Below are 12,525 nucleotides of genomic sequence, written 5' to 3'. Positions count from 1 at the left end.
CCTAAAGGATCCCTTTACCTTGAAACTTTCACCAGAAGAATAAAGGAAGAGACTATTTCATAGCAAGTCCTGCAATCTATCTGTCTGCTGACAGCTTTACAAGAGGGTTAGCCTACATCCTTCAGGACACACACCCAAGGCAGGCTGGGAAATTAGTGCCTTTCTTGAGAATGAGTTTTGGCCCACACTGCTGAGAAATGTCCTTATTCATGGGCAATTGCCTGTAGTTTTTAAACTGGATTCTGGCTAACTAGAAAGAAGATTTTCTCCTGTGGTCCCATAAAGTTTAATAACCAATACACTATTAGGAAATTTCATTACTGCTTTTCTGTTGCTTATACGTGTGGATCTACAGATGTATCTAAACTAGAAAAACTAGTTCATGTTTAGCAATGTGGCTGAACAAGACAGATATTGTTTAGGATGCACCTGATCTTGGACAGACAATAACCCACTTCTCAGACACACCTATTTTTCTAGTCTGAGCATGGCTTTAATGTTAGTGTTAATTGGTTATTTTAGTTTCATTTTCTTAAATGGCTGTGAATTATTTACTGTTTTCATTTATTTACTCCATCTCTTCACTCTTATTTTGCTTTATCAATTCCCCAGGTAAACCTGAGATCTCAAGACGTTGCGGGTCAACATGCTACAGCATCCAGTATAATTTGTCTCTTGACTTCCACATACTAGTATTTCACATGTCACTCACGCCGTATGTGCACCTGAACCCATTATGCTTGATTATAAATTGCTGGTTGATAGAAAATTATATTCACAGGCATTTACTGCGTGTAATTACTCAGTAGGAACTATCAACCTGAATCAATTACCCATGGTGGAAGCATATTTCCCCAAGGATTTTTGGAAAGGGTGGGAGTAAATGTCATGAGTGTCAATGGTACAAGAAGACATCTGTGCTACATGGGGATCCTTACTCCAAAATTTTACTTTTCGTATTCAGCATAACTTTTAGTCTGTGCCTCAGTCATTTAAATTTAAATGGAGTTAAACCAGAGTTGTTTGAATGATTACATGCTAATCTACTGAGCTATCAAAACACATACGTCACAGCGTATTAGGAAAACAGACCTGAGATTAGGACTGTTTCTATGGAAAGAGTCAGTACCAACAGTACAAGTTTGGGGTCAAAGACAGACTGATATAAATATTGGTTAGGTGCAGAGCAACTCCTACCCCAAAGGGTGTATACAAGATTTTCAAAGGTATCTGAAATAAACGGGAATTAGATGACAAAGTATTTTTCAAGATCTAGCCCAAGTCATGCAGAAAAGCCGTCGCTGGCAGACCTGGAGCCTGAATATGCTATAGGCACGTCTGCATGGATGAACAGGCAATTGCACCCCTGTGCTCCTCGGTGACTTCATTACCCAGCTCTTGGCAGTGTTTACCGGTGTGTGCTATGTACCAGACTGATGGGACTATTCAATTTCTGCACGCCTGACCAGTGTGGGTGTAAATTAGCTCTAATCCAGAAGCAAATTGGCTCTGCTAGGCAGTGCAGTGTGTGGTGAGTTTATACAGCTGCTAGACAGGAGGGGACTTCAATCTGTGGTTCAGAGAGGAAAGGTATCTCTCTTTTTCTAGAGATGCAACAAGGCTGTATTCTTTTAATAAATTTTAAAATCATTTATTTATTTTAGGCTCCTTTAGTAGTCACTGAGAAGAGACTTGCATCTCCCAGGTTTAATCTGTGACACATACATTAGATAACTTAGACTGGAACTAATTATTCAGTTAGTGCCTCTATCTATCCTGTAGAGAGAGCCTGAATCAATCTTTCCACTGTCTATAGCTAGCTGGCATAAAATCCATCCCACAGTTGTGGTCTCAGCTCATTTCTGCAAAACTAAATGCCCAGCTGTCAGTCCAACAGGCACAGGACATCTCTGGTCTGCTGTTGCGCCTGCTTGCCTGCTCTCTCTGAGTGTTGGGCAATCAGGGACATCTCCTGCGGCACCAACCACAACTGCGTGTGGGCCATGTGTACCGAGTCATGTGGGCAGGAGGCCAAGAAAAAGCAAGTTATAAGTGTGAGTCTTTTCAAGGAAGCGCTGAAGACTTGTGACATCTGGTCTCGCTAGTGATACGATGAGGTTACTCCATGGACCCAGGTCTCCCAAAATACATACCCACCATTACACAAACACACAGTAGCACTGCGCTTCATTTAAAGCTGCTCTGCACATGTTGGTTCTCTACACAATCGGTGGAGCAGGAGGAAATTATCCGAGATTACAGACTCTAATTTTTATTTGGTTTTGGAGTTGTGTGACTCAGCACCGACAGTGCTGAGTGTTGAGTCTGCTCCAGTCGGTCCTCCAGTCTGCCCTGGGCTGCCCCAAGCCTCCTCTGGCACAGGGCAAGATTGTGCCTGCCTTGTTTACTTGAAAATGCTGAGCAAATTCATGCACTTCTCAGTGATTTCTCTTTTCATAAAAACACTTCTGAGATCGTTCTGTGCACCAGCTGAAGAGAAGAAGAGCCAACTATTTAACTCTGCCATGGTAACTGCTCTTCTGTTAGGTGTAAAGAAGGTTTTTTTAATAAAAAAGAACGTTAGCTATATGCAACTGTCTTTTGAGATAGTTTTAATTAGCTATATAATTAGTTTAATTAATTAGATCTCCACAGTTGGCATTCTTTTGAATCCTTCCTCGTTTTTCAGGTGTTTAACTCTCCTTCTTCCTTTTCTACTTTTTTTTTTTCCCCTTATTCTGCATTTTCCACCTTCCTTGCTGTTTTCTGCCTATTTTCTAAAGGCAGAACATAGGCAGTCTTCCGTACTGCTCAGTTGTTAGCATGATCCCTGGCACAATTTTTCCAAGGCCAAAATCACCCTCTGAAGCAATTCCCTTCATGTTTCAGAGGTTAGCATAGGCCAAAGGTTGCCTAACAGGCAGCTGGAATACAACTGCTCTGGTATGAAGATGAGAGATCTTAGCCATAACGATGCAAGCCAGTCTGTGCCACTTAGCTTCCAGGCATCAACCCCTGCACCATTTTATCTTCTGGTGCAAAAATAACCGATGCCTAAAATACAGAAATTAGATTCCCACGCAGCACTCTATTTGCTGCCTGTCATAAGACCCCTCCTTGGGTACCGCTGAGGAAGTGGACCAATAGTTGGAGATGTTCAGGTTACCAGGTAGCCTAATCTTATGCAGGATTATTATATCAATTAGTTCTCTTATATTTTGATATGAAGTCAGGGCACTTCTCTTCAAATTGGGGATTTGGCCAGAGACTTACCTCTGTGCATGTGTCTTAATTATATGCCAACTCCTTGCCCCGCCCCCTGCTTTCCTTGGGAAGCAAACCTGAGCAGCAAAGGGCAAGATGAGATCTGCAGCTCACACCAACAGAACGTGGACAATCCAGGAGTATTGTATTTGTTCTCTTTTTGTTAGCATGTATTCTTAAGATTTACACTGAGCAAAGGTTAGTGTTTGCTTCTCTATGGATGGAAGTGTAAAATAAGTGTAAAATAAGCAAATTCTTCTGATCAACTCATCAGCTTATTTTTATTAACTTCTTTTAAAAAGAAAGTAAATGCAGGAGTTTTCACTCCTTTCTGATATATTTGGTGGCTATTTTGTTTGGAAAAGTAAAAATACTCTTCCCAAATAACTTATTCAGTTAAAAATAACCTGATCAGGATGCTCTGCTCGCTTCTTTGTTCTTTGTTTTGCCTTTTCACTAAAAAATTAAGTTGAATGAAAACCTGGCAGATGAGAACTAGTAAGCAGAATAATGGAGATATAAGAGAAAGAGTAGCACTCATTTACAATTGTAAAATACTGCCAGCTTCTTCAATTTTTACAAAAATAGAATGCAGCAAAAGCCAATTTATAAGAGAAACCTTTAAAAATGCAGGCAGAAAATTATTAAGTGTCCATGTATCAAACTCAATTCTTATTCCCCACAGTGGCAGTCAGATGACAAGCCAAGCTGCTTATTGTCCCAGAAATCATGCTCAGTTATCAATATTTCTACAATCATTACCTGCAATTGATGTTAAAATGATGGCAGAAAAATAATGGGGGCAGTTTTCAAAGTGGTGTATAAGAAGCACATGCGTATAATACATTATTTATGAAAAGATGTGGGCACACTGCAGGACCTACATATTACTGCCAAAAAAATGCCCTGATTTTGTAGTATGTGCACTTTTACTGATGTGTATGAGCTCCTATAAAGCTTAAATAAGGGATTTTACAAAAGATGAAGCATTGCATGGGCTTGGGGAAGCGACTGTACTTTTCTGCCTAAAGCATGAGAGATCGTGGGTGCCATGAACATTTTTACTCAGTGTGAAACCAAGGGAACAGCGTCTTTTGGGGGCTGTTGGGTGAGCTGAACCAGAAAATGAGCTGATATGACCAACACTGTTAGCTTTCACCTGTCTACCACCTACTTACCACTGAACACTCATTATTTAGGTCTGAGCAGTAAACCAAAACATATGGCTTCTCATGACAGTTATGCGGATATGTAAAGTTAAAGCTACCCAGCAGTTTTCTGTTTATACTTTCAATCACACTCCAGGTTACCAATACCAAGGGTGATGTTGGACTTCGAGGAGACAGTGTGAGTCCTGTTGAGACTTCACAGTCCAAAGCCATCTGTTCTTTCTCACAACAAGTTTCTCTGTATAAACCCACTCCAAACTGTGAAGAACACAGGGATATACTCTGTACTTGTTCCACAAGGAGGAAATAAGCAAGTTTTATTGCCACAGTTAGACTCCAAAGTTTCATTAAGTCTTTCTTCTTACACTTTTGGACTGGAAATAAAGAAGATGGGTGGCGATATAGTTTGTGGAGCTCTAGAGTGCCACAAATTTACTGAATTGTTTGGGTTGAGTTTCATCTTTGTTTTGTGTGTAACCAAACACAGAATCCAGTTCTGATGAGGGATACAACCAGCCACTAACCATCTCAATTTCTTTAGAAAGCATATTCTGGACCACTTGGTAAACCAGTGCTTAGTTATCATCAAGACACATTAGCTGTGTTCAGGGAAAGGCAGTGGTGCGTTGGGAGGAGTTAAAACATCATCACCTTGAGGAAGCAGTCATGTTGGCCGCATCTGATTCATTCACCCAGGCATTTTTTTGTGTGTTTGTGTACACTCACCTTGAGGAAGCAGTCATGTTGGCCACATCTGATTCATTCACCCAGGCTGTTTGTGTACAAATTTTGATGCATCATTACCACACCAAATAAAAATTAAAATTAAAAACAAGTAGTGGGCAATGGCAGTGGGCACCAAATTGACACCTTGCTGCCCTCAATGCCAAGATGTCTCACTCCAGTGTTGGCTGTCTAGAGCTGACCACTACCTTGACTGGACATGCTGGGTATTCCCAGCTCTGCAAGTATCCCTGTGAGATATTGCTACAGTAGGGCTCCTCATGCTTTACGGAGTCCACCTTTATGTCATTATAACACTCTGTAAAAATTATTATTTTCAGTGCGCATGGAATTTTTACAACTTTAGCATACCCAGCAATTTCAGTTATATGGGATAACTTCCACATTTTATATTTGCTATGACCAGGATATAACAAAACAATGCCTACGTTTGTTACTTTCTGGCTTTTTCTAACTCCTTTACAAAATTTCATTGTTAGATCTTTTCTATTGAGAATGAAAAGATTTTAGTGCAGTATTTTGAGAGAATACTATCTTTCAAAGAGTCCATATTTATCAACTGGTATTCTAAAAACATGGTATTTGGACATAAGGGCCTTTATTGGTTTTCTGAAATTCCCCTTGTAACTTCTCTATCTGTGCTCCAGTAGACAAACAACAGTGACATCCACAGAGACATGTAGCTGAAATAGTTCCTTTCTGAGCATAGCCATTCCCCATGACGGATCAGTTATTTTTCCTCCTGATTTAGATTTGTTCATAATTAGCCTTCTAGCAAGGCCATCTGGACAAGACATCAGCGTTACTTATATGTAGCTGCTAAATCATAGAACTGAGGTGGGTTTCTAAGTATTTAGCAAGCTGTCCCCCAGGATTCATGAGTCTGAAAAGCTAGCATAGACACGCCTGCTCTGTTCTGACCTCAGACACCTTTCCCTGTGAAGAATAACTGGGATAAATATTCCACAGATTTATCTACTCCTCAGGGCTGCTTTCAAGGCATGGAAAAGTTTTCATTAATAGAACTTTTTCCCTGCAATAAAACTGCCGTTTCTAAAGCTCGTCTTATTATGCCCACCTTTTCCCCAAACCAAAAGCAAAAGCATCTCTTTTCTCCAGCAAAGTGTTTGAAATACCAATAGGCGACAGTAAAATGCTAAATCTAGAAATGGAAAAGTAAATTCCATTGCCCATTCTAACCATTTTCTTTCCTCCATACCCACTGCGTTTGCAACCCTTGCAAACTCACTTGTAAGCTTTCTGTCATAAAAGTCTTATAGAACCTGTTACGTGTGGGAGTCTCAGAAGAGCTTTAGTTCTTCCTGGCTTCAATTCTTTTTGCCAGCAGAAATTCTGTCCTTGATGGCTGCTGGGTGTGTGCCCACCGTTTAAAACATCTCGCGTTTCTGAGGCTTCAGTTTCACACTGACAGCCTGGCAAGACACATTGGTGAGTACCTCGGCTGCACAAAGGTGTTCTCGTGTACCGAGGTATTGTCTGGCCAGAACAAACAGGCAAGAGCGACAGGCAGCATAACAGCCTCATACAGCCCTCAGACAGAGCAGCTACATTTGGTAAACCTGACGCCACTGGTCTATATTGCTATAGGGGTTTTTTTTGGCCAACAATTTTTCCCTGTCCTTTGAATGCCCTTTCACTGACGAATGTCTGATTCAAGATCCAGCATTGGAAATCAATATTGCAGGAACTCTGCTATAATATCTGAGTATCAAGGTAATAAGAATCTTAAAAACTTTTCCAGAGCTCACACAGACACTTTCTCTTTACCAGAAATACCGATGAAGCCCAAGACTTGACTGAAGACTGTTACTTTTCTTGATGCATTCTTGTAGTCGCTGGTACAGCCTCTTTCTTCCTCGCTGCTGGAGAGGAGGTTGTTCAATGCTCAGTGTCACACGCTATCAATATTGCATGGATCAGTGGTGAAGGGAAGGAAAACTCAGCTTATCTCTTTGTTGGTTCAGTAGAACCACTCTTAATTCCCAGCATAGCTGCCTCTGAGACTACTTATGTATTTGAACAGAATGTACATGTACTCCATCTATTGTCATGGAATAAATGTAATAGACACTGTTCAAACTCATTTTCACCCTCTTTTCCCTGCAGGTTTTTCTTTCCATATGACTATCCACTAGAACCACTTGTTCACTTTTTTCATCCGCAGCTGGCCATTTTACCATTTATTCTCAGTCAATAGCACTCAGCAAAGGAACAGCTACCTGGTTCAGATCCACAGCTAGGTCCCCATCAAGCCATTCATTCTCCCTGGGCCTTTATCAAGTTATCACAGCCTGTAGCTGCATCAGCTTAAAGGCAAGATAAGCCGTTCACTGGAAAGCAGTTTCCTACAAATGATTTATTGCACTAGTGCCATTTTTAAACAGAATGACCCAGACTGCATTTATTTTGCCATGATTACAGGAACTGTGTTGAGGTACCCATGCATTTGAAAAGCCGAGAACATCTGATGGAAAAGTGCTCCAGCTCTGGCACCAAGGAATCAAGAATGCACGAACAAGAGAAATTTCACTTCTGCAACTGTCCAACGTTTTAACTGAAGAGGCTGCTTGTTCGCACACGGTTGCTGTCATGACATTTCAGAGAATCACAGAATCTTCAGAGTTGGAAGGGACCTCTAGAGGTCATCTAGCCCAACTCCCCTGCTAAAGCAAGATTGCCCAGAGCACATTACTCAGGACTGCATCCAGGCGGGTTTTGAAAATCTCCAGAGAAGGAGACTCCACAACCTCCCTGGGCAGCCTGTGCCAGTGCTCTGTCACCCTAACCGTAAAGAAGTTTTTCTGTGTATTTGAATGGAACTTCCTATGTTCCAACTTGTGCCCATTGCCCCTTGTCCTGTCACTGGGAACCACTGAAAAGAGTCTGGCTCCATACTCCTTCAGCCCACCCTTTAGATACTTGTATGCCATTTGTTTAGGTCTTGACCTGAACCTATTTGCAGTTTGGAGCTAGATTGCAATACAGGCCAATTGCCTTATTTTATTTTTGCTGAAATTGCAGTGGTTTGGAGGAGGCTTTAGTCTCTTAGCAAATCTGAAATTTTGACAGTCACGTTGAATCTGCAACTTTTCATTCTTTTTCACTGAACTTAGCCTACTAAGCAGACTAAAGACAAACTGTCAATATTTTTCTTCATCTGGTGAACAAAGTCGAGCTGTAAGCTCTTCCCTGGTGGTCTCCAAGTTTGCTGCTGGGTTTCATTAGGTGTTTGTGATTTTCACTCTGGCCTGCCATAGTTGTAGTAGTCTTTTTCGCTTCAGTATTATATTTTCCATGCTAGCCTTTCGCCAGTCTGCTGTCTTTACTTTTGTATTTTTATATATTCAATAATGAGTATATGCATAATTACACATGTAGTATAATTACATTTTGCTTGATTATATATGCTATCTTCTTTTCTTAATCATCACCGACACCAGACTCTAATTCCTCATTTCATTCAGGCTTGTGAGGCACAGAGCAGTACTTAGAGGCACAAAGCTCTCAGCTTCCACTGTTCTCGGCAGCAGCTGCCTCGACATCTGATGTGCAACTACAAGCAAAGTCCCACGTTGCTTGGCACCTTCCTGCTCATTGCATCCTTTGCCTAATCGAGAGCTGCAAATATAAGCCTATACATGCTCTGTCACCAGTTTATCCAGGAAGATCTCCTGCGGGCATGGGGTTGATAAGAACTCACGCTTTCATCAGTCCAGGCATGGCTTCGATCCTCTTTTTGTTTCTGTTTCTTAGCCACAACTTAGCCAGCTTAGATTTATGACTAGCTCCAAACTGTGTGAGATTTCTGGACAAATATAATTCCCCCTCAGCTTTACCTCTCTACATTGTCTCCACTTGTCAAGAGAGAAGTCAAGTCTCCACTTGTCAAGAAGAAGAGAGGCACAGAAAAGGGCTGTAATTTGCCCAAAGGGTGACAGAGGTAGAAACAGAATCAGCATCACCTGAGCCTAAGACCGATTCCCCAACCCCCAGGGCACACAGGTAGGTAGGTGTTAGCATGCCCATTATAGCCCCTTATAGTGAGGTCTTTAATGTAATTTTAATCACTGAATAAAGTGATTGATAAATTATTAAACATTTAAATAACAGTTAAATTTTTACTACATCATCAGTTTAATAACCTATTGTTTATTTTGATAAATATGGGTAGTGAATCTGGATACGGATATCTGAAATACCTGAAAAGACACTGAGGCACTCCTAAAACAATGTATTTCTTTAGCGCTTCCACACCACCACAATCTAATTATAGTTCAATAATAGACCTGGAGAGTAGGGACAGTATAAAAGAAAATAAGTGGAAATCAACAATAGAAACCACCTCTGTAGAGAGCGAGAAGTTCGAGGCTGGTCAGTGGTACCTTTTGAACTCAGCATGGCCTTCATTTCTCTCTCTTCCCGCTGTCCTCCTTACACGTTGCCTTTGTGCCAGTTTGAGTGGTTTGGAAAAAAAAATAAACGGTGTTTTCCTGCTTTATGCTGTTATTGAGAGACTTTGTACTTCCCCATTAGTTTTTGCAGTACAGTAAATGCCTTGTTTGAGCACTTTATGAACTAAGTAAATATTAAACAAATTCTTAGATGAACACAATGATTTCTCAGATCTCTATAGAGCAAAAATTTGTCTGACTCCACTATTTAGCCGTTTGCACAGGTTTGCAGCCCACTGTTTGCAACATGATTTTCCAAGCATTGTAGCCTTTTCTGCTGGTGCCTACAAATACCTTAGTCTCATAAGGGCCAGTAGCTCAGACCCTAAGATAGTTCAAGACTTTGTCTGATCCAATTACTGAATTACTCTCACTGTAGTCCCTTGTATCTCTTTGGAAGCCCTTATTAAAAAAAAAAAAAAAAAAAAAAAAAGCCATCACATTTGCCGTCTTCCATTCCTTGGTGCCAAGACAGTTTCAACAGTAAGTTTCAAACTCCATTCAGCTGTGTGGAAATTATATATTTCAATTTTCTGAGAGCCCTTGGGTGAAAATTCACTGTCTTGATGATTTGTCAGCATTCATTTGAATGACTGGTTCTAAAGCTGTTTGACTGACAAGTTAACTGGAGATGAAGGATAAATTTCTCATAAAGAAAGGGATGTCCCTAAGCTCATTTGTTGTGGACATTGGTGAAGATAATTCTTTGGCTTTTCAGTGAGAGATTCATATTTCTTGGGCTTTCCTCTAATATCTCAGTCCTCCATTGGCCTGTGGACACACTGATAGTCTTCCTATTTCTAGTGCACTTGAAAAAATTACTATGAGGGTAAATGCTTTTAGCAATTTGTTCCTCTAGTATGTTTTTTCAGTCTGTCTTAAAGTTTTTTATTTAATGTGCCAGTGTTTCTGCTCTTCTATTTAACCTATTTGGACAATGTTTTCATTATTTTTACTTTAAATAACCTACTTTATTCCTCTGCTTATCTATGACAGCTATTTCATGTCCTTTCGCATTCTCGACTGAGTCTTCAGTATGGTGTGTCTATAGTCTTTATGCTACCTGGAAGTATTTTACCCTTTTAAATTGTCCCTTTGCATTTCATTTTTGAATGCTTTTCCATCCTTGAGTATTTGTTACATATTCAATATCACTTGCAAAGGGTTTTTTTTGCAGTATATCACATATATCACTTATAATCACTGTAAAAATGAGCTGCTTCCATAGTGTTTCTGGTGCGAACTCTTGGTGCCTTCTTTGAGAATATATCAACAGCTGTTTCTCATTCTGAGAAAACAAACAGTCAGAGAAAAATTCCTCCAAAACAGCAGCTGGTCATGTTTTCAAAAAAAATTGGTCTCTACTTCATAGCTTCCCCATGAATCTTTACACCCTTCTTGAAAGTACTTAACATTGTGTCTGTGTTTGGAGGAAAACACTGAATATCACGCGAATCACAGTAAAATCACAGAAGTTGATACCAGTGTTGGACAGAAATGCTGAGAAGCTTGATGATAAAAAGATTCGCAGTCCCCACGAGCAGGTGCTGTTAGGGCTGTCGCTGTTCTCTAGAAAATCATTTCAAAATTAGATGACTTTGCAGTCTTTAAGCAGCATAGGATTTTGTTGTTGTTCCTTGAAACCACCTAGGAGGCTTTGACGACATATGAATTAATAACAAGAGGAATACCGAATATACTTTTAGCTCATGTTTTTTTCTCTTCTGCTGTTGGACGTTATTGATAATTTTGTAGGACAGCAGAGGGGAGCAGCTGCTCACTGTTGTTGTGTGGCCAGTCCATAGGTCTCATCAGCCTTGAGCTACCTGGAGGTTTTGTCAAGTTACAGTCTGAGCAGAGGTGCTAGAGCCAGAGAAAGCACTCTCCTCTGCTGACTATTTATGATAGTCTTTCATGGGAGTAGTGTTTGACCAAGACCCAAGTGTACATACCTAGGAGGAAGCAATCATCAGTGTTTAGAAGAAATGGCATCTCAAGGAGTTAATAGAGATGGAATGGTGCAGGAATCTATTTTAAACACAGGCAACAGCTGTCTTTCTGGTACAATTGTCTGCACCTGATAGCTATATCAATGTTCTTAACATTTGGCAGATTAAGAAGACAGCAGGATCAAAGTGGCCAGACATCCAGCATGGACAGCAGAGCATCCCTTCAGAGCCATGAGAAACTCCAGGATGGACGGAACAACAATTTACTGGGACACGGCTGCACAAGAGGCTGCAGCAGCTAGTGAGCCACGGCCCCACACACGCCTCCACCCCAGCAGGGCAAGGAAAGGTCCTCTCTGCGCACACCTTCATTGTCGTCCCTCGGATCCCGGGACATTTAGCTCCTCCAAAAGCAGGATCCCCAGCCAAGGACAAACCCCAGAGCACACCGGCTGATACTTACCATGTATGACCCTGCTCTTCTTTTGACTCTGCCACTGGAAAAATTACCATCAGCAACAAAATACAGTTTTATAAGTAAGTGTGACTTTCCTTTTCAAAATCCTGGAAGAAAACTTGAAACAATTCATTCGGCAGCCTCTCAAAGATTGCCACGTTTCTGGCTACTTGCAAGAGACAAAGTTATGTTGGGGCCAGCTTTGTCTTGAAGGCTTTATGTTACCCTCTCTGTCTCCGTTAATTAGAATGGTCCAATTTGGAATTTTGTGAAACTGCTGGACACAGCCGTTTCTGAGCACCTGCTGTTGAGTTTATAACAGATGTATATGATGTAAATACATGAATGTAGTGTCAAATAGGCCAAGCACTGAATAATTTCATTTGAATACCTGAAGCCCATTGGAAAAGTTGCAGTGTGAACGTATTCACATTGTTCTTTAACTTCATGCATTCTGCTTTGTAGTAAAA

The 12,525-nt window shown here is 40.8% G+C and overlaps 1 protein-coding gene across 1 annotated transcript in view; it reads left to right on the top strand.

Annotated features, from left to right (window-relative positions):
- The window catches only part of STK32B (serine/threonine kinase 32B), a gene marked incomplete at its 5' end in the record, with an annotated part of 173,335 nt that extends 161,435 nt beyond the window's left edge, over positions 1-11,900 (top strand). The window contains one exon of the mRNA XM_009890557.1: positions 11,762-11,900. Within this exon, the coding sequence (XP_009888859.1) occupies positions 11,762-11,900 (139 nt within the window). The remainder of the gene's footprint in view (positions 1-11,761) is intronic.
- Positions 11,901-12,525: the final 625 nt, after the last annotated feature.

This window comes from Charadrius vociferus, unplaced genomic scaffold, assembly GCF_000708025.1.
Source record: "Charadrius vociferus isolate BGI_N301 unplaced genomic scaffold, ASM70802v2 scaffold88, whole genome shotgun sequence".
Taxonomy (NCBI): domain Eukaryota; kingdom Metazoa; phylum Chordata; class Aves; order Charadriiformes; family Charadriidae; genus Charadrius; species Charadrius vociferus.
Note: the sequence above shows the minus strand (reverse complement) of the source record. Positions and strands in the feature narration are given on the sequence as shown.